At 39.6% G+C, this 24,951-nt stretch overlaps 1 protein-coding gene across 6 annotated transcripts in view; it reads right to left on the bottom strand.

Moving 5' to 3' along the window:
• Positions 1–14,953, bottom strand: part of ABCD3 (ATP binding cassette subfamily D member 3) — a 96,765-nt gene extending 81,812 nt beyond the window's left edge. Inside the window, exon 1 of one of the 6 annotated variants that reach the window (XM_009247621.4) lies at positions 14,532–14,953. In XM_009247621.4, coding sequence (XP_009245896.1) covers positions 14,532–14,641 — 110 coding nt within the window. In that variant the 5' untranslated portion in view covers positions 14,642–14,953. 6 annotated transcript variants of the gene reach the window in all.
• Positions 14,954–24,951: the final 9,998 nt, after the last annotated feature.

A 24,951-nucleotide genomic window follows, 5' to 3' on the forward strand; every position in this document is an offset into this window, starting at 1 on the left:
AACAGGTTGAAACCTTGTCTCTACTGAAAATACAAAAATTAGCCGGGCGTGGTGGTGGTGCATGCCTGTAATACCAGTTACTCAGGAGGCTGAGGCAGGAGAACTGCTTGAACCCAGGAGGCAGAGGTTGCAGTGAGCCGAGATAGTGCCACTGCACTCCAGTCTGAGCAACAGAGTGAACCTCCGTCTCAAAAAAAAAAAAAAGAAAAAAAAAATTGCCTAACAGCGCATTTCTCAGAACACATCTCCATTGTTAAGCAATGCATGACTTAATATAGCAAATAGAATTTTAATAATGAATTTCACTTTGTAATTTAATATAAAACCTTTTTTAACCCCTGAATGATTCCTGAGTTCTTTGAAATCTGAATTCATTTGAAAGACTTTCATTTAAACGTTTTATTCTGCCTTTTACCTTCCACATGGTTAACTTGAACTTAAGGACTCTCATAATTAGATACCATTTTTACTTTTCTTATTCCTCACCTATAAAATGAAGACAATAAAAAGAATTATTTCAAAAGACTGTTGTTAGGAATAAACGTAAAACATGTAGAACAATGTCTAAAATAGGGTTAAGTGTTCAATAAATACTTTATTTATAGTAATATCGCCAGCTTCGTCTCCTTGCAGTTCCTTCTCAAATATAACTCCATTAACTCCATGCCTTTGGGCAAGCTGTTTTCCCTACCTGGAATGCCTTTTACCCCTTAGCAAAACACTATATATTTCTTAAGGTCAAGCTCCAATGTGAAACCCTCCCAGGCAACAACCAGAAGAATTAAACTGTGTTCCTACCACAGGTCTAGTCATACTCAGTTGTACAAATTTTCTATGCATTTGTAGTAATAGTGCCACAAGACTGGAGTTAGAAATAATATTTATTTAATTTGGTATCTCAAAGCCTAGCCTATTGACATACAGCACTCAACAGAACATACTGGATAAATGTTATTATTTCCTCTCACATTCATGTTTCCTCCAGTGGGGGAAGAGAGAATAGATATTTTCTTGAACCAGTCATAAAATACATACAGAAATGTATTCATCCAGTAACAGTTAAATTAGAAATTATATGATACTTAAGAAATGGGATCACCTCATTTATTCTGTCCTATGCTTGCTTCCTCCACCCCACCTCTTTACTAAACAACATATCTTGAGCATTGTTGATGAGGTAAAAAGTCACGAGTCCTACAGTTGAAAACATCTTAAACCTAATTTCCTGATGCAACATAACTGTATTCACAGGTAAATAAAGAACTATATTTTAGTCCAGGCATGGTGGTTCATGCCTATATCGTCCTAACACTTTGGGACCCTATCTCTACAAAAAAATTAAAAATTAGCCAGGCATGGTGGTGCACACCTATAGTCCCAGCTACTCAGGAGGCTGAGGTGGGAGGATCACTTGAGCCCAGGAAGTCAAGGTTGCAGTGAGCCATGATGGCACCATGTACTCCAGCCCGGGCCACAGAGTAAGCCTGTCTCAAAAAGCAACAATAAACCATATTTTAAATAAAATATTATCAGGGAATGTTTGTTGGTTTTTTTTGAACTAGAAATTTGGTATAAAATGTCAAGATACAACATTCTCTCTTTCAATAGTCTATGAGTTTCTCAATAGCAAAACTCTTGTCTAATTTACTTTTCAGCTTAACATCTGAAAACCCAGCATCTGGTACATCAAGCACTCGACTTTGACTTGGTGGCATGATCTTTGGGTTCTTTTTTTTTTTGAGTAGTTCATTGATTTCTACCTGCCTATCTCAGGCCAAGCCACTTCCTCCAGCCCTCATTCTGGAAAGAGGAAAAAATCTGATTTTATCTCAAATTCTTCTTTTTCACACATTTTTATCTTTTTTAGCCACACCTCCAAGATAAACTGAAGAATGGCAACAACAATGAATTTACAGTCAGAAGTTTGGCTTTCATGCAAGCTGATATGCGTATTTTTATAGGCAAGATAAAAGTATGCGTAGTAAAAAGGAAATGCACCAATATGCTAATATGATTTTAGCTAAATGCCATCATTGTAAGTTGCATCCAAATTTCAGAGAAGTTAAAATGTGAACAGAGATGCTAAAATGTAAAAAATGTGCATCTTAGAATCAATAAAATATGATACTAATGATAAACGTTAGAAAAGGTGTTTTCTCCCTTCTTTCTTCTAGTTATTCAAATTTCCATGGTGTATATTTAACTTTGATAATGCAAAAATGTTTAATTTTTAAAATTAAAGTCATATTTAATTTTAAAACAGCTTTTTACATGTAGGCCTACTCACTAAATTAACAAAAATTTACAGAATTGTTGTCCTTATTCTCTGAGACACTATGTTAGTCTGTTTTCACACTGCTGATAAAAACATACCTAAGACTGGGCAATCTAAAAAAGAAAGAGGTTTAATTGGACTCACAGTTCCACATGGCTGGGGAAGCCTCACAATCATGGTGCAAGGCAAGGAGGAGCAAGTCACACCTTACGTGGAGGGTGGCAGACAAAAACAGCTTTTGCAGGGGAACTTCTCTTTATAAAACCATCAGATCGCATGAGACTTATTCACTATCACTAGAACAGCACAGGAAAGACCTGCCCCCATGATTCAATTACCTCCCACCTGCCCCTCCTACAACACTGGGAATGCAAGATGAGATTTTGGGGGACAGAGCCAAACCATATCATTCTGCCCCAGTCCCTCCCAAATCTCATGTCCTCACATTTCAAAACCAATCATGCCTTCCCAACAGTCCCCCAAGGTCTTAATTCATTTCAGCATTAACTCAAAAGTCCACAGTCCAAAGTCTCATCAGAGACCTGCCCACGAGCCTGTAAAATCAAAAGCAAGTTAGTTACTTCCTAGATACAATGAGGGTACAGGCACTGGGTAAATACAGCCATTCCAAATGGGAGAAATTGGTCAAAACAAAGGGGCTACAGGCCCCACACAAGTTCAGAATCTGGCAGGGCCATCAAATCTTAAAGCTCTAAAATTATCTCCTCTGACTCCATGTCTCACATACAGGTCACACTGATGCAAGAGGTGGGTTCCCATGGTCTTGGGCAGCTCTGCCCCTGTGGCTTTGCAGGGTACAGCCTCCCTCCTGGCTGCTTTCACGGGCTGGCATTGAATGTTTGCAGTTTTTCCAGGCGCACAGTGCAAGCTGCCGGTGGATCTACCCTTCTGGGGTCTGAAGGACAGTGGCCCTCTTCTCATGGCTCCACTAGGTGGTGCCCCAGCAGGGATTCTGCGTGGGGGCTCCAACCTCACATTTCCCTTCCACACTGCCCTAGCAAAGGTTCTCCATGCGGGCCCCACCCCTGTAGCAAACTTCTGCTTGGGCATCCAGGCACTTCCATACATCCTCTGAAATCTAGGCAGAGGTTCCCAAACCCCAATTCCTGACTTCTGTGCACTCGCAGGCTCAACACCACACAGAAGCTGCCAAGGCTTGGGGCTTACACCCTCTGAAGTCACAGCCTGAGATATACCTTGGCCCCTTTTAGTCACAGCTGGAGCAGCTGGGAAGCAGGGCACCAAGTCCCTAGACTGCACACAGTAAAGGGACCCTGGGACTGACCCATGAAACCAATTTTTCCTCCTAAACCTCCAGGTCTGTGATGGGAGGGGCTGCCACAAAGGTCTCTGACATGCCCTGGAGACATTTTCCCCATTGTCTTGATGATTAACTTTCGGCTCCTTGTTACTGATGCAAATTTCTGCAGCTGGCTTGCATTTCCCCTCAGAAAATGGGTTTTTCTTTTCTATGGTAATGTCAGGCTGCAAATTTTCTGAACTTACATGCTCTGCTTCCCTTATAAAACTGAATGCCTTTAACAGCACCCAAGCCACCTCTTGAATGCTTTGCTGCTTAGACATTTCTTCCGCCAAACACCCTAAATCATCTCTCTCAAGTTCAAAGTTCCACAAATCTCTAAGGCAGGGTCAAAATGCTGACAGTCTGTTTGCTAAAACATAACAAGAGTCACCTTTGCTCCAGTTCTCAACAAGTTCCTCATCTCCATCTGGGACTACCTCAGACTGGACCTTATTGCTCATATCACTATCAGCATTTTTGTCAAAGCCACTCAGCAAGTCTCAGGGAGTTCCAAATTTCCCACATTTTCCTATCTTCTTCTGAGCCATCCAAATTGTTCCAACCTCTGCCTGTTACCCAGTTTCAAAGTCACTTCCACATTTTCAGGTATCTTTTCAGCAATGCCCCACTCTACTTGTACGAATTTTCTGTATTAGTCCATTTTCATGCTGCTGATAAAGACATACCTGAGACTGGGCAATTTACAAAAAAAGAGGTTCAATTGGACTCACAGTTCCACATGGCTGAGGAGGCCTCACAATGCTGGTGGAAGGCAAAGAGGAGCAAGTCACATCTTATGTGGATGGCGGCAGGAAAAAAGAGCTTGTACAGGAGAACTCCTCTTTATAAAACCATTCACTATAACGAGAACAGCATGGGAAAGACCTGCCCCCATGATTCAATTACCTCCCACCAGTCCCTCCTACAACACAGCCAAACCATATCGTACTATGTCTCACATTGCTTACTTCATACATTTAAGAAGCTGTATAAATATTTTTAAAATAGTGACATGCAATGATACATTATAAACATAACATGCTGACTAAATTATTATTTACCTAGAGCAGTTGCCTCATTCTACACAGTGCTTTTAATGCCAATAAATGTATTAATAAAATATTAAAGTCAAAATAATTTAAGCACAGAGTAAATCATATAATCCACTTTTATGTCAATTATTATAGTACCATTATAGTGGTGAGATGGCTACATCTATTTACAGATATCAAACTGGCTGATTATGCTTTGATGAGCTTTATTTTCAATTTTATACTTTATTAACTTAACTGCATTCACTCGGGCCTGCTAATCTAGCAAACTGATAAGAAAGATGTGTTTAAAAAAACACTTTTCCATTTCTCAATCTTGTGGCAAAAAAAACCCACAAAAAATAAACAAACAAAACACCTTTTAGCATACTCCTATTTTACCTAAGAAGGCTTCAAACCATCTTAATATTTATAATAGTTCCACTGTATTACATAAATAGCAGTTATCCAAAGAATTTTATCCTTAAGTTTATAGAAGGCTATATTCTTGACAGAGATGCCTAAAACAAAAGTGACTTACTCTTAAAAAGAATGTTATGATGAAAGCCATGTTTTTAAGCAAGGGCCTGATGCCTAATTTTATGTAGAAATAATATAAATGCCATTTTAAACAACAGTTACATAAAAATCTTTCCAAAAGAACTAATAGGGTTGAGCACAGTGGCTCATGTCTGTAACCCTGATACTTTTGGGAGAGCAAGGTGGGCGATCGCTTGGAGACCAGAAATTCGAGACTAGCCTGGTCAACATAGTGAAATACCATTTCCCATAAAATTTTACTTAATTTAGCAGATATAATTCCAAAGAAAATGTAGGAAGATCCTATCTTTCTCCTTCATAATTCAAGTTCATATTACACTGAAACAGATTAGAAGGTGATATTCATCAGGTCATGGATGAGTGTGATGTTGATACTGGGAAAAAAATTACAACTTACTTATCTAAATGGGCAGTATGGCATGGGTACTTAGAAGGAAGTGGTAACTTTTAGGAGAAAATATGAATTCACCAAAAAACTATGTCAGACTAAGGTCATTCTTTTCTTTGAAAGGGATCACGAAATTTTTGTAAATTTTGTTCACTATGCTACAAAGCATTTGATGATCAACAAAATTAGGGTTTCTGCCCTTTCCATGTAAGAGACCAAGGCTACATACAGTTCTAGGGTCTATCTTCACATCTCTATGACAGGAAAGAAAGACCCTTCCCCACACCAGCTCCAGCAGAAACATCCCAAAAGAGGACTCTGGCCCAGTATGCATCAGGTTATGGATATTGTCAGAATGCCAGGTCTACTACCAGAAGGAAATGTTTGAAAAGATGTAAGCTAAAAATGAGAGCCAATACCATAACCAAAGGGTGTCAATTAATAGAAAGATTATAGTGGTGTAAACATACTGTTCTATACTCAGTCCTGTCCAATCAGTTTTTTAAGTTTTTTTTTAAGTTTGTTAGGAAAACATACAGAAGGAATAGTAATTAACTGTGCAGATCAAAAAGTTTCAGAGGGAAGAAGTAATGTGCCCAACCAAAAACAAGTATAAAGACCTGCACCCAGGTCGAAAAAAAAAAATCAGGCTGGGCGCGGTAGCTCTCACCTGTAATCCCAGCACTTTGGGAGGCCGAGGTGGGCAGATCACCTGAGGTCAGGAGTTCAAGACCAGCCTGGCCAACATGGCAAAACCCCATTTCTACTAAAAATACAAAAAAATTAGCTGGGTGTGGTGGCGGGTGCCTGTAATCCCAGCTACTCGGGAGGGTGAGGCAAGATAATCACTTGAACCCGGGAGTCGGAGGTTGCGGTAAGCCAAAATTGCACCACTGCACTCCAGCCTGGGTGACACAGCAGGACTCCATCTCAAAAAAAAAAAAAATCAAACACATCAAGGTGAGGAGGGGGAAAGAAGGGAAAACCATTGTGTAAGCTAAATACAAGTGAAAAATATTTGAGAGTCATAAAAATGAATGTAACTTCATGCTATTTTAATGAAAGCTTAACATCTTAGGATCTTTAATGAAAGCTTAGGACAAGGCAGGTCACAGTTCTCTTCTAGTGTGCCAGTGAGAAGACACTTTGAATGCCGAATTCCATTTAGCACTGCCTCTTTAAAAGGTGGAGAAATAAAGACTGTCATATTCAGGAAGCAGCAACTGAAAAAATACAGAAACCTAAAACCATGTCACATAAAACTAAAGATACTTTCCAACTCTGAAAGTAAATTATTCTATCAATTGAAAATGGCTTCTTTCGGGAGATTTTCATGGGTGTATCTGAGGAAATCAGGAAGGCTCAGGAGTTTTTAAGAAGCTAACAATGGTATGTTTTGTTGTCCTTTTAGTTTTCTTTTAGCAAGCATAGGAATGAGAGCTACCTTTTATTTACTGAGCACTGGGTTAAAACGTTTTCTCCATTAATCCTCACTTAACTGCTGAGTGAGTGAGTAAATACTACTATCCCTGTTCTACTGAGGTTCAGAGAGGTTAAGTAAATTGACCAAGGTCACAGATCTGACAAATGGCCAAAGGAAAAATTGAACCTATATCTGACTCTAAAGACTATTCTTTAACACTATGCCAAACTGCTTCCATAATAAAGATCAAGTTGCTGCACAAAAAAAGTTCATTTTTGCAAATTATAAAATACGTGCAAATTAAAACAATCTTTCAAGACTATTTTGCATCTGTAAAGTAGAAAAAAAATTAAATATCCCCTAATGATGAGTAGGTAATTAAGTTAGCATTCATTCATAGTACTGCAAAATGGCACAACTCATGAAAAGTAATACATCAACCTGTGTAGTTTAAGAATGCCCACAGTTTCCACAAATACTAAGGAAATTCATAAGCCTCCATTCATTAATCTTATTTCTGGCAATTTATTCCAAGGAAGTTATTCAGCAGAGATGAAAATGTTCACTTGCAAAAATACACCAGTATAATCCATAAAAATTCCAGAGACAGTCTAGATGCTCAATAGCTAACAGTAAAATGAACTAAGATATTGCCACACAGAGGAATATTTATGTATTTCTTTAAAAGTATAGTTATGAAGGTCATGTATAGGGAAATATAGGAAAGAGGTATGCTTTAAATGAAAATAGCAAAACATGTACGTTATAACTATGTAAAAATACACATAAATACAGAATAAAAGGAAACAAAAATAAAACAATATTTGTATTATGGTTATAACATTATGGATGATTTTTAATTTTCTTAAATTGTCTTTAATGTTTACACTCTATTAACCGTCAAAAGCAGGTGATGATAATGATAGCATTTTTTTAAGTTTCTGAGACTTGCTTTACCTGTACATATAGGGGGTATAAGTGGTCCAGCTCCTAAAGAGCTCATAAATATACTAAAGACAACATTTACATTTGTAGCAAAAAGAATGTGTTATTTAAAACAATAGTAACCACAGCCCCCATTTGTTGTTGTAGAGTCAAACAAATATGAGCGTCTACTATATATTCCAGCCACAGTTCTAGCCACTGGGGCTATAACTGTGAATAAAATAGACAAAAATTCTTGCCTTTGTGGAACTTAAATGCTAGCAGTATGTATATACTGCAAACATATACAACAGACAAGATAAATATGTAAAATATATAGCATATTTTATAGTGATAAGTGCTAAGGAGAAAAGTAAAGTCAGGAAGGTAGACAGGATGCTATTTTAATTTGAGTGGCAGGGGCCAGGCACAGTGGCTCTTGCCTGTAATCCCAGCACTTTGGGAGGCTGAGGTGGGAGAATCGCTTGAGCCCAGGAGTTCGAGACCAGCCTGGGCAACATAATGTGACCTTGTCTCTACAAAAAATATTAGCCAGGTGCGGTGGTGTGTGGCTGTAGTCCTAGCTACTTGGGAGGCTTAGGTAGGAGGACTGTTTGAGCCTGGGAGGCAAAGGTTGCAATGAGCCAAGACGGTGCCATTACACTCCAGCATGGGTGAGAGAGTGAGACCCCGTCTCAAAATAAATAAATAAATAAATAAATAAATAAATAAATAAAAATAAATCAAATGGCAATAGAAGGTCTCACTAAAAGGGTGTCTGAAAAAAGACTGAAAGAGTGGGGAGAGTAAGCAATGTGAGTATCTGAGGAAAGAGCACTTCAGGCAGGGGAAACAGCAAGAGCAAAAGCCTTGAAATAGAATGCCTACCCAAGGATGTGAATGTGCCAGTAACTGGGACATACAATTAATTAAACAACCTGTACTCAGTTCCCCCTAGCAGACCACAGATAGCTACACAGTTCTCAGAACACTGCTCTAGGCCTGATCTGCCTCAGTTGGGTTCAGTACACAGCTACTTCGGCTGGCAAATTCTTCAATGCTTTTTTTTCCATCCAAGGTTGCTTAAGCATCTTTTTTATTTTGAGGATCCAAACAGGGCCATATAACATCTACTCACGGGTAACTGTAAGGGTCTCAAGCCGCTCTAGCCCCTCACACGATTCATGCTTGTACTTTGCAAAACACCCAGTGCACCTGTGAAACTGAGAAAAGTGAAGCCAGCCCCTTCTAGAGCTTGATTTGAATGGGGCAGATTTAAGGAAGGAAAGCTGAATTTTGAAGTTTGCAGGAAAGTCATAGAGGGGTTAGCAGTAAGGTAGTGCAGGGAGTAAGAAGCTGGAGATAGAAGGACACCCAATGGGTAAAGAAAGGCCCAGCAGCAGGCAACAGAGCTGAGACTCAGGACAAAAAGAAAAGTCAAGAAATTTCCAGCGGCGGGAATGCCCAAGAAACTTCTAAATAAAAACATTTTAAGCTGTTCACTACGCTGGGATATAATCCCTACCACTCCTCCCAAATTTCAATAAAGCCCTACTATAAATACCTGCTTTGTGATTGATTCTTTAGAGAAATCAAGGCAGACACCAAAGAGACAGGCTCAAGAGACAAGATGTAAGTACCTTCTAAAATAGAGCAGAAAGTGCTCCAAAGGAAGCGAAGTAAGGTGTCACTAAAAGAAACACAAGCTCCCTGAAATTCCTCAGAAATATTTAGGAGAGGAAACTGTGTTCCCACCATTTATAGATGGGGGCTTTTAAAAGCAGGAAAATCACCCCATAAGCAGGTGGACTTTGGTATACCTAGCTAGATTATACCCAGTCACGCAATGAATAGATAAAACAATAAAGGTATTTAAATGCATGCTTCAGAAATTTTAAAAGAGGTGATCATTATTTGGATCATCTGGAGTAGTTAAATAACACTTCATGGATGGGGTGACCCTGACCTAACCCTTCAAGGATGACAAGAGTTGGAGAACAGGGATATCATAGAAAGATATTCCAGGTGTGAGTAACAGCATGAATAAAGCTCCAAAGCCAAAAATGAGTGTGGCCAGTTCAAAGAACAGTGTAGAAACCGTCCTATTTGGAACAGAGTACTCATTGGCAGGCAATGGCATATAAGATTAGCCAGGTAAAGTGAGACCACATTGAGGGAGGCTCTGAAATCCAAGATGAGAAATCCGAACTTTGTTTGACAAGCATTGATAAGAAGCGAAAGAAACTGCTTTGTTCTGTTCTGTTTTTTAAAGATAATAAAATACTATGGCTATATAGACTGGTACCATTCCCTGCCTTCTAAAATTGGCCCACTGATTTGCCACTACCCAGGTCAGGTTATATATGCTCAGGTACACAACTATTACTTCTGCGAAAAGAATGTTTCTATTCATGTTTGTACTAGGCATCTCCAACTGCCTGTCAATTACCCTTAAAAGTTCAACTATCCTATGTCATTTATCCTCTCTATAAACACTGTCTAACCCATGACATAGCCAAACTAGGGAATTAAAGATGACTCAGTTCATGCCCTCAAGAAACTCAGGATCTGATGTAGGCAAAAGCCAAGAAAACAAACTAGTACAATACAGAATGGTAAGTGCTAGAGTAGGGGATGCCTAGAGCAGTAGTCTCCAACCTTTCTGGCACCAGGGACCAGTTTTGCGGAACACAATTTTTCCACAAATTGGGGTTGAGGTGGGGGATGGTTTCAGGATGAAACTGTTTCACCTCAGATCATCAGGCATTAGATTCTCATAAGAAGTGTGCAACCTAGATCCCTCACATGTGCAGTTCACAATAGGTTCACGCTCCTATGAGAATCTAATGCCCCTGCTGATCTGACAGGAGGCGGAGCTCAGGTGGTAATGCTCGCTTGCACAGGCTGTGTGGCTGGGTCCTAACAGGCCACCAAACTGTACCAGTCCACAGCCCGGGGGTTGGGGACCCCTGGCCTACAGTATCCTAAAAGCAGAGGACACTTACATCAGTTTGGAAATCAGAAAAAGACAGAAAACACCTAAGACGAAGTGCTGACTGAGTCTTGAAGAAAAAGAAGTATCAGCTGGGCAAGGTGGCTCATGCCTGTAATCCCAGCACTTATGGCTAGATGAGTGGGAAAAGTAGGCAAGGACCACACCATAAATACAGAAAGTTCGTATTTTAGAGTAGATTAATGATTTTAGTGAAGGAATATTATAATCATATCTGAGCTTCTTAAAAAGAGCTCTGATGGCAGTGGAAGATGGATTGAAAGGGCACCACAAAGTTTCTTCCTATCATAAATGCAACAAAAATCTGATAAAGGATGCTGTAACAGTCACTTTATTCCAGTTATCCACTCCTACCCCCTTTCTAGGCTTAACACACATCCTTCATGAAACCTTCCCCAACCCTTCCCAAACACATTAATCTTGTCTTTCTCAGAACTTCTAAGACATGTCTATCTGTACATTTCATTCTGCTATCAGTGTTTAAGTTTCTTCTCCCTAAAAAGAAGGTAAGCTCCCTGAGAAAACAAGTCATATATTTTTGTAATACACACACACACACACACACACACACACACACACACAATCTTATAGCTCCCAGCACAGTAATATAACATTCTGAAATAGACACTTCCTTTAAATAGCCCTCTTTATCCATGAGTAAAAAGATTCTGCTTTTCCCCATAAATAATAAAATAAAATGTAAGATTAGGCAAACTAAGGTGAAAAAGTTAGCTTAGCAGTGCTGGAATCAGGAGTGAATACAAGCTGATCAGGAATGAATACAAAGGAACTTTCTCGTGAGATAGAAATGTTCTAATTTGTCATAGGGATGTGTTACATAGTGTATCCATTTGTTTAAAAAATGTATAACTAAGATTTGTACATTTCAATGTATATAAATTTTACCTAAAAAACCTATAAAAATAAGGGGTGACAGGCAGGTTGATATAGATGAAACAAGAATACAGAATGTCGTTGGTACTCCTTGGGTAAAGTGTATTGGGCAATCCTTGTATTATTCTATTTACTTTTTATATGTGTGAAATTTTCCACAATAAAAGGTCAGAAACACACACACATATATATGAGATTTAACTGAGTGAAAAATATTACATTAACAAAAATTAAAAATAACCCAGAACATTTAATTACTCATTCTCCTAATGTTTGGAATAATGTTACACTGTAACTTTTAAAGTGATTTTACTAGCTCTATTACCTATCCAATTCTAAGGGAATATATATTCTAAAACCAACCTACTATTAACAACATAGACAAAAGAAGGCCAAGTAGCCAGTTTCCTTAATTAAGTACCAGATATTAAAATTAATTAGTTCTCTTACCAAAGATATTCAAAAGGCCAGTCAAATATAAAGTTAGAATCTTCTAATCTTCAAACTGTGATACCAAAGGTGGTGACTAAAAGATATTTGTAAGCTTCTGGAAGTACAATATCTACAAAAATACACTCAATACCATTTTTAATGGTTTCAAAATAGTTCAATCATTTCATCTCAACAATTTAAACTTCACGATTATCTGCTCAGAATCTGCAATCTCCTCCAACAAAATACTGGGTAAAATAGAGATTTTCCCCACTCATCCCAATGCAAAAGACTAATAATAATCTTTTGTTCAGTACATCTCCTGCTAAAGAATTTAATCCCCACAAAAGCTCACAACGTCTCTCAAAAAAAAATTTTTTTAGGCATTTTACAATAGCAAACGAGCAGCTAAAATTATTTAATAAGACAAATTCTATTATATTATTTTACTTCTGTCGCTACTATTTCCCATTAGATTCTGTTTAAAATTTCCTTTACCAATAATCTATGGTCTTATAAACTGGTTTAGTAGTTAGGTGGACTGTGACTGGATGGGGGCATGAGGAGAATTTCTAGGGTGCTGATAATGTTCTGTTTCTTGATCTGGGTGCTGATTACACGGGTGTGTTCTACTTGTAAAAATTCTTCAAGCTCTATGTGTACTATATGTATGTGGCATGTATGTGATACTATATCACATATACATATAAATATGTGATACTTCAGTAAAGAAGTTTTTAAAAAAAAAAAAATCATAAAAGTAATCCAGAACTGGTAGGGCTGTCCTCGAGTCCCCTCCTCCATATTAAAACACCTGTTCTATGCCCTGAAACACTTCTTTGCAAAAACAGAATTCAAGTTAAAGGACCTAACATCTTCCTTCTACTGGCATGTTCCCAGGTAACAGGTAACTTCTATTTGCAACTGGGAGTTCATACAAACCAACAGAAAAACTTGCTCTATATTTTCCCAAATTAATCCTTTTAAAAGCAACTGAATAGAAGAAAAATAAGTAAATGCTGTATTGCCCAGACTATGCTGCAAATCATTTTCAACTCTGTTAAATGGATTTAGGAAGGAAAAGAAAGATCATCACTTCAGACTCCAGTAAGATAAAAACAGAAGGGGGCTAGAAAGAACTTAATGGAATGGGTACTATAAACTAGAAGTCTATTTGTGTTTTAGTCCAAATTTTACTACTAGATATTGTAGGCAAATCAAACACGGGAGGCAACAGTACCTGCTCAGAGGAATGAATGAAATAAAATTCATGAAAGTAGTATGTCAAGATTTAATACGAAATATTCAATGACTGGCAAGAATGCTTGGGAAACAGCCTTTTCTCTTTCACTCGTCCAGCAAATAAAAATTGCATGTATGTGACATACATACCTGTATGTCGCAACCGTAATTCAGCTCTCTCTTTTTTCCTTTTTCTGAACTGATAACCTCCCAAAGTTAAATCTAAGCACTGAAATTCTCCCGCGGTGGAAGCAGTGGCGTGTCATTAAAAAGGAGCTTGATCCTCACCTAAAGCACACTCTCACCTTTCACCTACAGAGCCCAGGAAGGAAAATATTCCCCTCTAAGTCCGACAGAACCGACCCAGCCTTTCCGGATGAAATGCCAGGGCGTTCACCGACCAAAGGGTTCACCGACTCCAAGGGCTCACCACTTTAGACGGCAATCCTGCCAAGTGGACCGGGAATAGTTTCAGAGAAGCCACCCTCGCGACTTTCAACAGCAGTTAGTCGGGAATCGAGCCAAACCTCGTCCAAGTGACTTAGACACCAGCCTCCAGCCTGGCGAATCCAACCCCCATCCTCAATCACACATCCACGTCCCCAAAACAAATCCTTCACGGTCTGTCTGGAGATGAGATGGCAAAACCAGAACACACCCAGAAAGTTGACACAGAAGGGGGTGATGTGGGGAAGGGGGTGGGGGACACACCGCGTCCCCCTCCCACCCCCAACTGGAGGCCGCTGCCTGGGGGCTGGCTGGGCGCCGGTTCGCCCGCGGGCGCAGAAGAAGAATTCGCGCTCCCGGGGAGGAGCGAGGTCGCCGGACAGGCCAGCTGGGACCGACGCCGTCGCGGCGGGGACTCGCGGACACCCTGACACTGAAGCCCCACGGCAGTCGCGGTCGGCCCTCTCTCCGCCTGACCCCGTCGGGCAAAGAGACCTGTCGGCCGGGTGGGGAGAGAGAGCGCGCGGGGAGCGCCCGCTCCGGCCCGGGAATGCTGCACGGCTACGGGCCTTCTTACCCCTGCAGGCCGAGGGCGCGGCGCCGCTTGTGGAGCAGGCAGAGCAGCAGGAACGCGGCACCAGCCAGCGAGGAATTTCGCGCCGTCAAGTACTTGCTGAAGGCCGCCATGGCACTGCCGGTACCAGCCAGCCGGCGAGGGGACGCGGCGGCCGCAGCTACCTTACTGCACGAAGCGCGGGGGAGACTGGGAGGCGAGCAGAAGGCGGGGCCGGCCGCGCAGGACCGCCCCCTGGCGCGCGCCGCCGCGCCGCCCGCGCTCTGGAGCCCACTTTGTACTTTGGCTCGGCGGGAGCGCGCTCGGCAGCCTCCGTGGGCGGAATAATTCCCGGGACGCGCTCTGCGCACGCGCGGACTCCCTCAGGGTCTCCGGAAACGCGGCGCCGAGGAGCTGTTGCTACTCAGACCTGCGAGGCGTCAGTGCTGCCCCTGCCTCACCCCTACCCTCCCACCCTTCGCGCGCACACCCCGGCTTTCACAATAACTGGATGAGCGGGCCTGGCCTGCAGCGAGGACCTAGTGGGCCCTGCCTCTCCACTCCCGCGGTGATGTACCGTTACCACCCTCTTAAAGGAGCCCAGGAAGGAGGCGGGCGGCCCCGTCACAGAGCGTGTAGGGAAAACACAGCACAGTGATTATTAGGACGAAACCAAACAATCGGAACTCCGCAGAGGTGTAGGGAGATGTGAGGAGAATGACACAGATCAAAGAGCTTTTTCCAAGCCAGTATTTTCCAAACCGCGGGTTATAATCTCTAGCGCATTGTGAAATTGGTTTGGTAGATCGGGATTATCACCCTCCGTTTTTAATAAAATTGAGAATAGAACGAAATAGAAAAGTTTCACAGCACATCACGTAGTAAAGGAGATGTTTGGAGAAATTTCGATTTCAGTGTTTTGCACGTATGTATCGCCAGCGGCGATGTAAAATGTATTTATGCAGATCTGGTCAGAAAAAAGTTTGAGAAACACTGTTCTTTGCAAAGGGACATTCAGAAGTAACAATCGTGCGTTGTATTAATGCTGGCCTCACTCCCAGAATCAGAAGGGCTTTGCAGATTACAACATTCTTCTCCTGTCTGACCCTATGTTGCAGGAATTGTTATCCCCAGCATTGAGCCTAGCATGTATACAGTAACAGTGAATCGCTGTTTTCAGCTGAGGAAACTGGAGAAAAGCAAGTGTGTCAGAAAATAAGCTCATAAAACCTCGCATAATGCACATACATATTAAAGTAGCCTACAAAGTAGTGGTGCTGTGCCCTAGGTGTTTTCTCAATATAAATGAGCCGTTGCCTAATACAGGTTATGAGGATCACAAAGACGAGGTACAATAATGGCATGCGTATAGAGGTGCTCAACAGTGAATTCTAAATTATGCAAAACTGGAGCTCCTACTAATTCACTATTTGTCATGTGGACATTTTCATTACCTGGAGGGGCCAAGGGTCTTGGCCCTCTGAAAGTTAACTGAAAACCGCTGACATGAGGCAGATTAATAGAAGAAAAAATTAATAGGAGAAAAGGCATACAAATTTAATGTGTATACATGGGAGCGTTCAGAATGGAGACCCAAAGATACGTGGAAAATTGTCCATTTTTGTGTTTAGGTTCAACAAAGTATGGACAGCTATGTAGAAATGTGATTGGACAAAAATGGTATAATCCAATGCTAATAGACTGAGTGGGGACACCCAGCAAGGCCCGTCTAGATTCCTCTTGGCCTTCTGAGCACCATTCCTTCCTTCTGGGTATAGGGCAGGAATGGAATGGAGCTCTTACGGCCTACAGTCAAACAAGGCAGGTCAGATAATTTCTTTATGGCCAGATTTTACAGAAAAAGGTGGAGGGAAAACTAGCAAACTATGTTTAGGCTTTTATGGCTGGCTTTAGGGGATAGAGGTTCTGGTTTCTACATCTTGCCTTGAGGAATAGGAATCCTAATATCTATGGCTAGCCTCGGAAATACGGGACTGAGAGACAGGAGGGCCAGAGTAGGGCAGAGAAGAACTTTTGCTACTGAGACCTTCATTTTGGAGTATTGTGTTGTGAGCCCCAACGACCTCACATAATTTACGTAATTAGGTATGCCTGGCACAGATAACACAAGGATGAACACATCGTGGAGATCATATTCTCCAGAGGCTGTTAGAGAAGAAAAGCATGTAAAAAAAAATCAAGTATAAATGTGGTAAGTACTATATTAGAGATATGAACAAGGTGCTATGAGAACACAAACACGAAAATATTTAGTTTTGTCTAAAGCTTTCAATTAAGGCTCAAGGCTTGACAAAGATGATTCTGTAGCTAAATTCTAAAGGACCACAGGAGTCACTCAGGAGGACAAAAGAGGAAATTACTAATTCAGTAATAAATTGCGAAGTGCTAGAAAAGAGTTGGGAACCTTGTAAGAAAGTAACGGTATCATCTTAGAGTTTGTAACAGTGAAGGAAGTACAAACAAGATTAGTCAAAAACAGTCTAGAAAATAGATTTGAAAACATTCAGAGGAAAGATAGAAATGATCCATTGACAAAACATTCTAAAAGTTACCCTTGTTCAAGAAGCATGGGAGATTCTAAAAAATTACACTAGTTATTCGAGCTCAAATAATTTTAGCTATTGATAAAGCCCATCTGACAAAAATCACCAGGATCAAATCTGTAACCCATTAAGTTTATTAATTTGCTACAGCAAAAGACACTATACAGCAGAGGAATTGTGGCCATGTCTCCAAAAAAAAAAGGAAGAAATAAGGAGTCATTATAGTATTTAGAGAAAGAGAGGAGTTTAGGTAAAATCTAAATAAAGCGGTACTTGATAGGCCTAAAGCAAATCAGATCTGTATGTAATATCAAACCTGGGCTGAGAAGCAGATTCAAGATTCTGGTTCTTAGAAACATACATTTAAGATTAATGTAGAGTATTGTGTCTAAAAATCCCTTATCTGAACTTCTGCACTGGAAATGGAGACTGCTTCTGTAACTCAAAGTGACTCAAAGAGTTCAAATCTGCCAGGCAAGAAAGGGATGTTCTGTTCTCACTGACAGAATCTCAGAACAACAAACTTTCTAACAGTCTAGGATTTTAGAGAACAAAGTTCCTCAGCACTATGTCCTTTGATAATTAACAATGCAATTTTGCTAGTTCACACTTCATAATATTAAATAATTAAGAAAAACAGAAAATGTGATTTTATGGGGGAGATCTCCAAGACTTCTGATTTTTAAAGAATTTGAGCTATTGAGAACAGGTAGGCAGGGCATAGGAAGTTAGTGAATCTAGAAAGCCTCTGGAAGAAATGTTGTGTTAGCCAGCCTCCAAGATTGTCCCTGGTGGTCATGGTGTCCTAATATTTATGCCCTCGTGGAATTTCCCTCACATCAGAGCTGAGTTTTGTGACCAAAAGAGTATAATGAAGGTGATGCTATGTGACTTCAAAGGCCAGATTATAAAAGGCACTGTGGCTTCTGCCTTGGTGTCTTGGATTGCTTGCTCTTGGGGAAGCCAGCTGCCACAGAGAGCACTCAAAGTGCCCTGGAGAGGAACTGAGGCCTCCCACCAGGAGCCGGACCAGCTTGCCAGCCATGGGAGTGGGCCATCTTGTAAGCAGATCCTCCATCCTCAGTCAAGCCTTCAGGTGACTGCAACCTCGTGAGTAATCTCAAACCAGACAGCTCAGCCAAGATGCTGCTAAATTCCTGACTCGCAGAAACTGTGGAAGGTAATGTTATTGTATTAAGTCACTAAATTTGGGGGTAATTTATTATGTGGCCACTGTGATTTGAACTAAACCTTGAAAAACAGATGGAAAAAAGAGGATTCCGAAGAAGATACAACAGGAGCAAAGATGCAGAGACCAAAGCAGATTGAGGAAGGTGATTAAGTCTGATGTGGATGGAGGCTGAGGGAGGCATGTGAAATGAGAGAAAAGTTTGCAATGTTTAACTGAAGTCAATTTGTGGAGGGTCTGAAACACCAAGCCAACCAGGCAGGATTTTTATTCTGCATGTAGAAAGGTGTATTGCAGGTTTGGGGAGAGAGTAGTGACCTCAGGATTTATTTAAGAAAGATCATGCTAGTGGCAGTGTGTAGAGTGAGCTAAAGGAGGAACCATCAAGCAGAGGGACCAGTTTGCACACATGAAATAGTCTAGGTAAAAGGTAGTGACCACGTGAGTCAGGGCAGCACAGATCAAATAGGAAGAAAAGGATTTTGTGGATTCACATAAACTGGGAATAGGTGAAATAATTAATTCATAGGAAGAAAATTTTTACATTGATTCTGATATTGCCTGGCTGCGTGTCTAAGAGGGTGATACTATTTACCCAAGGTCGGAGACACAGAAGTGGTACATGCTCATGAGGAAAGGTAATGAGATGCAAACAAATTCCTTACTAGTTTCTCATCACCAAGATAAACTGCAGTAGCCTTAGCATCTCACACAAACCCAGTGATAATATAAGCTCTGCCTACCTCTCTAACTCCTATCTTGGCACTCCTCCCCTCCTACAGATATATTCTACCCCTACCCCAGGAGATAGATGCCTGCTATTCACTTCTGTAGTCTTCCCTTGAATATCCTATTCCTTCTACCTGAATCCCTTCCTACCCTAACATCCTCACATTCAACTCAGTTTATCCTTTAAAAGGAAGCATTCATGGTCTCCTACTCTGAACAGTCCTCTGTGACCAGTCCCCCCTAACCCCTTCACCCCATTGCCAAGTTAATTATTATCTTCTTTGTACTACTACTGTTTCATATATAATTCTATTAATGTGTACCATGGTGTCTGGGGAGGCAGATCTTAAATTTTTTTTAGAGAACTGCCAATCATTTCTCTGGAAAGGTAAATACCTCAAGTCACTGAGAACAAATCATCTTTGCTTAGAAAAGAGTCACTTGAAAAGCCCCTCTTACCAATTAGAAATGGAAGGAGAATAGGTACCCAACTGCACCAAGGAAAGGACACCCTGACAAGGCTGTTTCTTCAAATAGCCCTAGTTAGCCCAAACTGGCATTGGGGAAGTTTGCATAGGAGAGCCTCCTGGGAGGAAAGAGATTGAGATCTCAACCTCTTCCTTTTTGACTGATAGACTCAGATAGTCCTGTCTTACTAGATCAGGGTCCCAAAGAGGAATGTGCTCCCTTTTCCTCCCAACTGTGTCCGCATTGCATCCTGTTCAGGCTTCTGCCAGAGCTCCCGTAGTGTTTATTTATTTAAATTGCAGTAGCTATCATGAGGGAAAGGGCCAAATCTTATTTTTCTTTAATCCTACATAATCTGAAAAAAAAATTGAATACATACCTCATACTCCAAATAAAATAAAAAGGATAAATTCAAAATTGCTCAAAGAATGAATTTTTTAAAGGGGAAAAAAAAGATACCATAAAAATATTAGAAGAAAAGATGGAAGAATTTTTTATGATATATTTATCTTATAATCTTGGCATGGGGAAGACCTTTCTAGGTATTAAAATCCAGAAGCCATAGAAAAAATGAATAAATAAATTTCACAACTTAAACATTTTTTTGTGTGATTAAAAACAACCTATAAACAGGGTAGAAAGAAAACTGTAAGGGAAAACTGCACTTATTTTTACAGGTAAGTGCTTAATTTTTTCTAAAAGTACCTTAAAATTAGTAGGAAAAAGGCCAAAAGCTAAATTTAAAAAATGAGCAAATAATATGATATAGCTCACACAATAAAAAAATTAAAATGGCTCTTCAACATATGAAAGGATTACTGTTATCATAGAGATACAAAATAAAACTACACTAAAAATCAATTTTTATCTGCCAGATTGGCAAAGACCCCAAAGTGTGGTAACACTGTAATTTTTGATTACTAGTTCTGAGAGGCAGGTAAATAAATATGAACTCCAGAAGAACAACTGGGCAATAGCTTTAAAATAGTTATAAATGCGTGTACCTTTTGACCCAAAATTCCACTTCAGGGAATTGACTCTGCAGATGTATTCTCACATAAGTAAAATATCATAGGTATAATGCATCTTTGTAAGAGCAAAGAATTGGGAACTTTTCTAAATGTCCATCAGTGGAGGTCTGGATAAACAAATATAATGGAATATTATACACTCATTAAAAGAATGAAGCAATTTTATATGAACTGATATGATTTTTCAAATATAATATTAAGCAGAAAAAAGCCAGTTGCGAAAGAATATGCAAAGTTTATCACCATTTGTAAACAGAGCTAGTGGGGGAAAGTAATATATACTTATTTGCTTATAGATGCACAAAATATCTTTGGAAAAATACTCATGACATTGATAATATTACTTGACTGCAAGAAGGGTAACTTAGTAGGGGTAAGGGGTGGGAAAACTTCACTGAATAAATTTGTACCTTTTAAGTTTTTAACCATGTGAATATATTACCTATTACATCAAAAAAATTTTTTTAATGAGGTGACGTTCACATGACATAAAATGAGCTATTTTAAAGTGAACAGTTTGGCAGTATTCAGTACATTTACAATGTGGGGCAACTCCCACTTCTACCTAGTTTTAAAACACTTTCATCATGAACAAGAAAACTCTGTACCCATTAAGCAGTCATTCCCCTTCTTCCTCTCCCCGTAGTCCCTGGCAACCATCAATCAGCTTTCATCTCTATGAATTTGCCTATTCTGGACATTTCATATAAGTAGAATCATACGATATGTGCCCTTTTATGTCTGGCTTCTTTCACTTAGCATAAAGTTTTCAAGGTTAATCTATGTTGTAGCATTTATTAGTACTATACTTCATTCCTTTGTGTGGATGAATAATTTCATTGTATGGAAACATCACATTTTATACCTATTCATCAGCTGATGCACATTTGGGTTGTTTCTACCTTTTGGTTATTTGAATAATTCTACAATGAACATGAATGTACATGTATTGGGAGGGGTATATAACTAGGAGTAGAATTGCTAGGTCATATGGTAATTCTGTGTTTAACTTTTTAGTTTAAACTTTTAAAAATTTTATGTTTAACTTTTTGAGGAACTGCCAAACTTTTCCACAGCAGCTGAACCAATTTACCTTCCACCAGCAATGAATAAAGGTTCTAATACCTCCACATCCTTGCCAACACTTGTTATGTTTCGTTTATTACTATTATTATAGGCATCCTAATGGGTGTAAAGTGAAGTGGTATCTCACTGTGGTTTTGATTTTCACTTCCCTAATGACTAATGATTTTGAGCATTTTTTCACGTGCTTGTTGGCCATTTGTATATCTTTGGAGAAATGTCTATTCAATTCTTTTGCCCTTTTATAGAGTTGATTGTTTCTTTGTTGTTGAGTTGTAAAAATTCTTTGTATATTCTGGATACTAAACCCTTACCATATATATAATTTGCAAGTATTTTTTCCCATTCCGTAGTTTGTCTTTTTGCTGTCATAATAGTGTCCTTTAATACAAAAAAGTTTTACATTTTGATAGAGTCCAATTTATCTATTTTTTTATTTTGTTTCTTATGCTTTTGGTGTCATACCTGGGAATCTATTGCCAAATCCAGGATCATGAAGATGTATCCCCTAGGTTTTCTTCTTAGAGTTTTGTAGTTTTACCTCTTTCATTTAAGTCTTTGATCCCTTTTGTATCAATTTTTGCATATTGTGTGAGGTGAGTGCCCAATGTCACTCTTTGGCATGTGGATATCCAACTGTCCCAGCATCATTTGTTGAACCAATTACATTTGAAAATGAAATTTAAATATGAAACAAAACATATTTAAAAGCCCAATCTTCTCAGGCTTTTCCACTTTAAGAATTACGTCAAAGTTCTGGGGTCTCATACATCTCTAGGGCATTATGGAGTCCATTCCATTTATTAATCATCTGTCTGCACTAGCTGTGACTGAACTGTCATTGCCCCAGCCTTCACGGTTCCTTCTATGACATGAAAGGGGTATGAAGTTTTGGGGTGAGGCTGAGATCTTCAGACCTAGGCATTCAGCTGACCTGTGCACCATTCAGCTAAAGAACCCCTCTCTCCTCCAGCCTCTGTCAGGATCTTTTTAGTTTCCTTGAACCTCAGTTTCAGTCTAAGCTTTGATGATCAAAAGTCAGGAAGCTATCTACCAACCCCAGTGAAGGCAAAAAGAAGCACAGGACTTTCTCTCTGAATGGGAAAAGAGAAGGGGAGAATTTTAGACAGAAAATATAAAACTGCTATTTCAAGAAATTATCCTGCTACTTGTGGATTGAGAGCCCACCTAAAAGGAATTCAAAAGTAAATAAAACAGTGCTACCCACTTGAAATGAATAATCTACATACCATAATAATAATAACCACAAGAGCCACTGTAATAAAAGTTGTACTGGATATACAATCAAAGTACTATGGGAATCTATAACAGAGTGAAAACTCCAGGCTAGGGAATTGCAAGGAGGCAAGTTTCTGATGACATGCATTTACTTTTATATTTATATTAATTTTGGTTCTCTTGTCCACTGTGTGCCACACTTGCATGCTCAGTTCCATTCATTTGTAAAATTATGCAGTTACAAAGCAAATTGTAGCCACTATACTGTCTTGCCCTATTCAGCAACTCAGTGCCCAGCCATCCATCTGTATATGGAGTCCATCTGTATATCCAATCAACCAGACACAGCTCCTAGGGCTTGATAAAGCTTAGTTTGACTGGTTATTAATTCCAGTAGCACCGTTCCCATCTTAGGACCAAAGTGTTGCCTTGAACCCAGCTGTGATTGGATACTTTGCTGAGCCTTATCAAGTCTCCTTCTCAGAAATAGAACTTTGCATAATACCATGCCCAGGCTGAGATGCTGCTCCCCACTGTCCTCATGTGACAACTGGCCACTATCTGATTCTGGATTCTGTACCACTATGTGCTACCCACCAGAGTGGAAAATTGCTAAAATCTGATGTGTCAGAAACACCACAATGATGCCAGAAAGTTCTAAAATAAAAAGCTATGAAAAGCCAATGGAGTCTTTATTATTTCTGTTTGTATAATTTTTTAAAGTTGTAATAAGTAAAGTTTCACTGATATAACTGCATATGGTAATTATAAATTTCAGGATCAGAAAAATGTAAATTGGGTTATAATACAATGTGGGTCTAAATTAATTCATACTATATTGTCTCAATTGCCTATGTTATAAAATGTATCAATGATCTATCAGTGATTAATCTTATTAGGGAGAAAAGACCGAAATACAAAACAGTTAAAAAAAAAAGATGAATTTTTATTTTAATTTTTAACTTTTGTGGGTATATAGTAGGTGTATATATTTATGGGTTACATGAGATATTTTGGTACAAGCATGTAATGAATAATAATCACTTCAGGGTAAATGTGGTATTCATCGTCACAAGCATTTATCCTTTGTGTTACAAACAATCCAATTGTACTCTTTTAGTTATTTTCAGATGTACAATTAAATTATTTTTTACTATAATCACGCTGTTGTGCTAGCAAATACTAGATCTTATTCATTCTTTCTATTTTTTTATACCCATTAACCTTCCCCACTTCCTCCCCTCCTGCCACCCCCCAGATGATATACGATTCAGTGTAAAAAGGACCATAGGCAAAAATGCCTTAAAAGTTATAAAAAGGAACAGATTGATAAGGGTAGATTAGTATAAGGAAAAGAAAGCGCATAGGAGTGTATAACAACATGAATGTGGTAGCCGACTTTATCAGGGTCTTATTGCAGTTTAACATAGGAGGAAGCCTTGTGTTCTCTGCCTGACTCCAGACTTAAGTTCCTCCATCCTTGTGTTTCATTGCAATCAAAGCTCTTTTTATAATACACAATTATGATCATGTCAGTCTCTCATCTAAAATTCTTCAGCTACTCTCCATCACATTAAGAATAAAATCCAAACTTCTTAGCATGGGAGTACGATTTTCTTAGTGTGGTCCTAGCCTAGCTCTTCTGCTCATCCAGCCATATGGATGATTTATCGTCTCCGTGTGGCAGCCTCTGCCCATTCTTTGCATTCTGATTTTTTTGTTTGTTTGTTTTGTGAGATGGAGTCTTGCTCTGTCGCCCAGGCTGGAGTGCAGTGGCGCAATCTCGGCTCACTGCAACCTCTGCCTCCCGAGTTCAAGCAATTCTCCTGCCTCAGCCTCCCCAGTAGCTGGGATTACAGGCACCCGCCACTACGTCCAGCTAATTTTTTTTTTTTTTTTTTGGATTTTTTTTAGTAGAGATGGGGTTTCACCATGTTGGTCAAGCTGGTCTTGAACTCCTGACCTCAAGTGATCCCCCCACCTTGGCCTCCCAAAGTGCTGGAATGACAGGCATGAGCCATTGCAGCAGCCTTGCATTCTGATTCTAATAACCTAATCTCCTACCTGATCCTGGTGTATACTGTCTTTCAAGACTTGGCTCAGTCAACGCTTTCGGTTATGTTTTCTCCATCTTTCTCTAC

The sequence above is a fragment of the Pongo abelii genome, chromosome 1 (genome assembly GCF_028885655.2).
Source record: "Pongo abelii isolate AG06213 chromosome 1, NHGRI_mPonAbe1-v2.0_pri, whole genome shotgun sequence".
NCBI lineage: Eukaryota > Metazoa > Chordata > Mammalia > Primates > Hominidae > Pongo > Pongo abelii.